The following is a 6,651-nucleotide window of genomic DNA, read 5'->3' as shown; positions in this document are numbered from 1 at the left end:
AGGAAATCAATTGAGAGTCTAGTTTATAAATCAAGAACTAGCAATGTCTACTTATTATTTCGAAACAAAGAAGAATTTACCCAAAGATAAAACAAATATCATTGGAAATGATTGCCTCTGGGAAATAGGATATAGATATAAGCAATAAACAAATATATCATATCTAGAGGAGAAGAGTGCTACCAAGACAAGTAGTACAGAATAAAAGAATAAAACATGATAGTGAGTTAGAAGTTAGTGATTTTCACTAGTTTGGATTGCCAGAGAAGGCTCCTTTCAAAAAGTGGCATTCAAGGACATGAAATGTGACAAGATCTGGAAGACAGTATTGCTGGTAGGAGTAATAGCAAGTGCCAAGGTCCTGGGGGCAGGAATGTGCTTGGTTGTTCAATGGACAACATGAAGGCCCATGTGATTGGAATGGAGAGAAGTAGAGGAAGAGTGTTGAGAAATGAGTATGGAGAGGTGGCCATAAGCATGGTCTTGTAGGGTAAGGGAAGGACTTCTAAGTGTGATGGCAGCCATTGAACATTTTTGAGAAAGAGAACATGATCACATTTGTCTTTTAAACGTATTACCATGACAGCTATTTAGAGAAATAGGGGTTAGGAGACAAATTAGGAGGCTATTGTGATAGCCCAAGTGAGAAATGAGGGTGGCTTAAGCTAAGGTGGTGTCTGCAGAAGTGTTGAGAAGCAGTTGGATTTGGAAAATATTTTGAGACTAGAGTAATGTTTGTTCATGGATGAGATGTGCATGTGAAAGAGATTACTGAAATAATATATGATTTTCATCCTGGGAACTAGGGAATGCAGGTACCATTTGCTAATATGGGGAACAAAGGGGAAGGGAGCCTCTTGGAGTCAAAAAAAAATCTGAATTCTACTCTGGATATGCTAAGTTAGATGTCCATGTGTGCCTTATATTTAAGTGCGGATGTTAAGTAGAAAGTTGTATATACAAACTGGAGTTTAGGAGAGAAATTAGGGCTGAATATGTAAATATCAAAGCATAAACATATAGACACTACTCCAGACCCTGGAATTGGATAAAATTACCAAGGAGTTAAGCATATAGTGAGGAGAAAGTCTCTAAGACCTGAACCCTTAGAGTTGGGAAAATGAAGCAAAGCCAGCAAAGAGTGATAATAAGATGCTTCTGAGTATGCCAGTTTAGAAGATGGGACACCTGGTGAGATTGTTAATTAAGAATGTAAGAGGAGAAGCATATTCTTGCAGAGCATAGTGAATCAACTCATATATATATATATGTTCAGTTTGAGGTGCCTTTGATCCATCCAGATGAGTGCGTCCAGTAAGAAGCTAGGAATATGACTGAAGCTCATGAAAGTGAATGAGACTGGGAATATGAAATTAAAAGTCATATATATAAAATGATAGTCAAAGGCACGGATCAAGTTTTTTGAAGACAACATGTGAAAGCAGGGATAGGACATTGAGTCTCTTGATGTACCATGGTCAGTACTGATGTCTGGAGGACCAATCAGAATTCCATGTCATATGATAGGGATTTAGACTGGAAATTTTTCAGTACCTATTCTAACTCCAGTGCCAACTGGCCATGTGATTTAAGATCCTCATGTATTAATTGGGAATTAAAATAATAATTACTATTAGACATACCTCAGAGAGTTGTTGCAAGAATAAAATGAGATCACGTGTGTGACAGTCCTTTGCAACTTGCACAGAGCTATACAAATGTGAGCTGTTCAGGTTTTTTCTCTCTGGCTTAGGACAGGTTCTGTGGACATATGGAGCTCCCAGGAGGCTTGTGTGGGACTCAGGGAAATGTCCAGCTTAACCTGCGGGGCACTACAATTTTGTTGTTTCAACCCATCTGCTATGGAAAATGAGGAGCCAACAAAAAAGAGAGAAACAGAGGTGAGGGCAACTGATAATGATAGCTTTAAGAAATGAAAGGAGTGGGTACACAGTGTCACATGAGCCCAGAAGTCAATAAAGATGAAAAATCCATTGGACGTGACCAAGAGATTGTTGACGTAATCTGCTGACATAGTAGAGTGTGCCTTGCCTAGCCCGGTGCCTGTTAGCTGGCAGAACTGTGATGCTCTTCTCTCCCAGTATCAATAAAATGGCATGAGATATCCTTGCACCATTCCAAGCTATATCCGGAATCATTCACTTCAACCCCTCCCAACCCGATCCTCACCATCAGAGTTCCTTACCCTTGTAATCAAGTTTTGTTTAAGACCTCATATCATCTCCCTCGAAACCACTGGTCCACATTGTCATTCTGTTATCACCTCTGGCTGACCCTGTCAGGTACCTTTTGAGTGTACCTTCTGCCCTGATTCTTATTTAAGCTGCTTATTAGACACTGATCTCTGAATTCCCTCCTTGATTATAATTTGCCCTCTCTTCCTTTGAATATGTTGCTTCTGTTTACTCCAGGTTAACAGCCTAGACCCCTTCCTTGGAATTTGCCCCAACCAAACCAGTGATTCATAGACTCATCCCTCTAGCAGATGAAACCCAAAGCCACAAACGAGAAAGGCATACACAAACGCATACACAACCCACAGTGTGTTGAGGCAGAGAGGTTGCCTGTAGAAGAAGTGAGTCCGATAGTGCTGGAAGAGCCTGTATTAAAACATAGTGATTATAAACTGGGACCCTGGGATTCAAATCCCAGCTGTACCATGTATTAGTTTGTCCTTGGCCGGGTTATTTAACCTCTCTACCCCTCCATGCCCTCCATTATTTTACCTAGATCCCAATATATTCCAATGCCAAGCATATGGTAGGTATTAGATGTTGAGTAAATGAATGAATGAATACAGATGAAAAAACAAAGGCCCAGAATGATTACATCATACATATCTAGTTAATAGCTAATGAAGAAATCCTCCATATTAAAGAGCAGAGTTATGTGTCATTTCTTAGAGAAATAAAGCTAAAGTATCATCATAATGATGGACTTATTTTATTTAACCAATACTTCCCAGTGCCAGATATGATTCTAAGTGCTTTGCAATTTCCTTGTAAGTTGGGTATGATTATTGTCCCCATTTTACCTATAAGAGAACTGAGGTACAGAGAGGTTACAGAACTCAAGGAATACTGTGATCCTTTTCAAATGGCCTTTTTGAAGTTTACTAACTTTGACTACCATTTTCTCCTTCTCTCTGTTCCTGTTTGTCACAAGGCTCTTTCTCCCTACTTGACCACAGCCATGTCTCTCAGCATTGGGGAGGGTTGTAGGATGCATTCACATAAGACAGTCTGTAATTTTGATTATATTAATACAAAATTCTGTGGCTGCTGAGAACTCTCCTCCTTCCTTCCCACAATGCTGTTCTTAGTAAAGAACGAAGTGTTATTTAAAATTCTGGGAGTACAATCTTATTTTTTCTTAATGTGGCAAACCAGAAACAACTAATATTCCTGGTTTTCTTTCTGCTTCTCACAAAATATATCCCTACTTCGAGGCTTCAGAGAACAAGGACAGCCTGGGGAATTTAGACCTAGGGCATTTAAGATTTTACAAGGTTTGACTACTTCACTATTTGTAAATGGGGTCTGGAGCTGGAGTAAGGGCCAGAAGAACATATAAAGAGAAAGGGGCAAATAAACCACGTAGAAAGCAAACCAAGATATCAAAACAGTTGATCAATCAAATTGCATATTTTTGTGCCCAAGCCTTGTGTCTTCAGTGTTTTGAAATATTGTCACAGAGTACCAAGCATGTCCCAAAGGAGGACCTTAGAAAGAGGGCTTCTGAGCTGGGCTAGCACTAAACTACTTTCAAGTTGACTTTAGAAATATCACATGGTATTTTATAAAACTTTTTATTATTATTCCTTATGAAATTATAATTATTGAGTCAACCACAAATCTTGCACCTTACTTTGGATATATAAGCTAAATACCTTGGATCTGGAGCTACTGCAAACCAGAATCCTGTGGGGCATGGTGTACCAAAAAAGCTTTCAAAGACTAAATTTGCATCGTGTAAATATCCATCCAGCAGAGAGCAGGTAATTTTCTCATTACTCATCGAATGAGTTCCTCAGCATTAGTTACTCTTTGTGTTAGTTCTTTGTAGAAATAACGCACAAGCAGCTTAATCATTTCGGAGCAAATTTTCCATCACCTACCTTCTCTGTGTGGTTCAGACCTTTGAAAACTCTGAGTAACATGAATCTGTTGGTTCCGTATTGGCAAGGATGGCGATTTTGTTTGTTTGTTTGTTTGTTTTTGTTTTGTTTTAATCAAACCATGAGAAAAACTCTAGGGGGAAAATCTCATGATCCTATGCAAAATACATTTAGGACTATCTGGTCATCCTTAGTATACTTGTATTTACCCAATGTTTACATTTCTCAAATTAGACTCTGTTGCCTTTACCAGAGCAAGATGAGGAATCTCTCAAACAGCATCATTTTCAAAACAAGCACAGGGCAATGGAAAACGCTGTCACCCACACAGGATAATCCTGCAGGGCCCATGATATTCTCTGTAATGCCTTGAATCTGTCTGACTCTCTCCTCTTATCTGTCGTTTTTAAAGATGTCAGTGTGGGCAGCCGAAAATTCAGAATACCAAGCTGGTCCTTCCCTTTGACTGCTACATAGCTTTTGCCTGCAGGATAAGTCTCCATTACTGACGTAGTTGCTTTTTAACTTCCTTTTTTTTTAATCTGGAAAATCCCCCGCCTCCTCCATTCCTTCACAAAACTTGCTGCCTGAATGATTTCTAGTCTGAGGGCCATACACTTTTGTTTCTCCTCAATGCAGGGTTTGTTTGGTTTTTGGTTTTTTTTTTCTCTCTCTCTCTCTCTGAACTTGCGCATGCTACTGTTTTTTTAAAGTGTCACATTATGGAAAAAATTCTGACTATAAAGGATTTTGCAGTGCCATTGCATTCATCACCACTTCCCCCACCCTATTCTGGCTTGCTTTATAAGGAAAGTAAGAACGATAATTAGGAGAGTTTTATTGGCAACTGGCTATCTAAGAACTATGCAGATTTTCTTCTTTATTGTATGGAAATCTTAAATGTTTAATGAATATTTAAGTAAACAAATTTCAGCAATATGTCTCATTTTAGAAATCCGGCTTTAATGAAAATTCAAACACTACTTGTTAATTATTATTGCCAACATCAATATGTCAAAATACCCTTTTGGGTCAGGGATCTTTAAGAAACAATGACTCCTACTGATTTCAATTAAAGGCATCCTTTATTAAATTCTTACAGTCCTGCTCCTTCTAAGTCAGTTCCTTTACGACCCTTCTTCCTCCTCCTCCCCCATCGAGTGCAATTAAAAGCCGTATTCTTGCTTAAGCTTGGCTCTCAGGCTGGGGGGGGGGGGGCGTGTGTGTGTGTGTGTGTGTGTGTGTGTGTGTGTTTGTGTGTGTGTATTACGGAGAGGGACGTGTTTGTTACGCTGTTTTTCCGGACCCAGTTCTAAATGATGTCTCCTAAACAAGACAAGGATTTTCCATCGCCTAAAAGAGGCCATCAAGTTTTAACACTGCGAGGCACGACTTCTAATCGTATCCTTCCCGGAAAAGTACAAACAGTTCCTCAGACGAGGTCCCCCACCTCCCACGCGCTCCCTAGCTCGCCCTCCCCGCGGAGAGCCCTGCAACTGCCTCCCCAACACCTGTGAGTCATCCGAGAGGGGCTGCCACCGCGGAACTATTTGCATACCCACTACCGCCCGTCCTCCTTGGGCGCCTCATGCACAACTAGGGATGACACTTAGGATGATTGCTTTATGACTACTGTTTTTAACCTCTAATAAGACCAGCTCACGTAGCCTGTCTCTCCCATGCCCTGATTTGAGCATCAGAGGGCCTCCGCGCCAGCCTTCGCTGGTACCCAGGGTCTGCGTGTGCCCTCCGCACCGCCAGAACCCTGTCGCGTCCCAGCCGTCCTTGAATCCGGAGCCCTCCACCTTCTCCGCGGATGTTTGGGCGGTTCTATCAGGCGGGTACGTGCCTCTGAGGACTATTCCTAAGATACCCGACACAAAACCCCAGGCTGCGACTGCAAATGCAACCGAAAACAGCGTCATCAATGCAGCCCGCGGCCAAACAGCCCCCGACTCCAAGCCCCAGCCCCAGCGAGCCCACGCCGGCGGGCTAGCGGCCGCGCTCCGGGTCCCCAGCCCGTCCCACGTCTCTCCGCGCTAACTGCTCTGACGTACTTTAAAACAACGTGCGCCAGTCTCTCCCCGCGACTGACCACGCTGATGAGAACTCCGAGCCCTCGCCGCTGTTTTGATAAAATGAAGAAATCGCTCGTAAAAATAGCAACCCACGTAGCCAGGCCATATATGGAGCTGGGGAGGGTGGCCAGGGATGCCCCTTCGGACCCTCTTCTTTGGGGAAAACAAATCGCCGCCGAAATCTGCTCCCCCCGCCCCCCCCCGCCAGCTTCTGCTCCTTCTCTGCCTCCCTGCCCTTATGTGACTCAACCAAAGACTCAACTGAGCGGGGGCGGGGAGAAAAAAGATACGCACACGCATATATACACACATATGTATATACACACACACACACAACAAAGAACGTCAAGAAAGCGGTCGCGAGATAAATGTGTTTGCCCAGGACCTTGTGTTAAAATGGAGTCCTAAGAATCGCCCCGTTTGGGTGCCTATAAA

The 6,651-nt window shown here is 42.3% G+C and overlaps 1 protein-coding gene across 1 annotated transcript in view; it reads left to right on the top strand.

The window, feature by feature from the left end:
* ANKEF1 (ankyrin repeat and EF-hand domain containing 1) overlaps positions 1 to 6,181 on the top strand; it is a 175,664-nt gene extending 169,483 nt beyond the window's left edge. Inside the window, exon 10 of the mRNA XM_012657194.1 lies at positions 5,900 to 6,181. Within this exon, the coding sequence (XP_012512648.1) occupies positions 5,900 to 6,181 (282 nt within the window). The remainder of the gene's footprint in view (positions 1 to 5,899) is intronic.
* Positions 6,182 to 6,651: the final 470 nt, after the last annotated feature.

This window comes from Propithecus coquereli, unplaced genomic scaffold, assembly GCF_000956105.1.
Source record: "Propithecus coquereli isolate 6110/MARCELLA unplaced genomic scaffold, Pcoq_1.0 Scaffold532, whole genome shotgun sequence".
In the NCBI taxonomy this organism is placed as follows: domain Eukaryota; kingdom Metazoa; phylum Chordata; class Mammalia; order Primates; family Indriidae; genus Propithecus; species Propithecus coquereli.
This window is presented reverse-complemented; position numbering and strand designations above follow the sequence as displayed.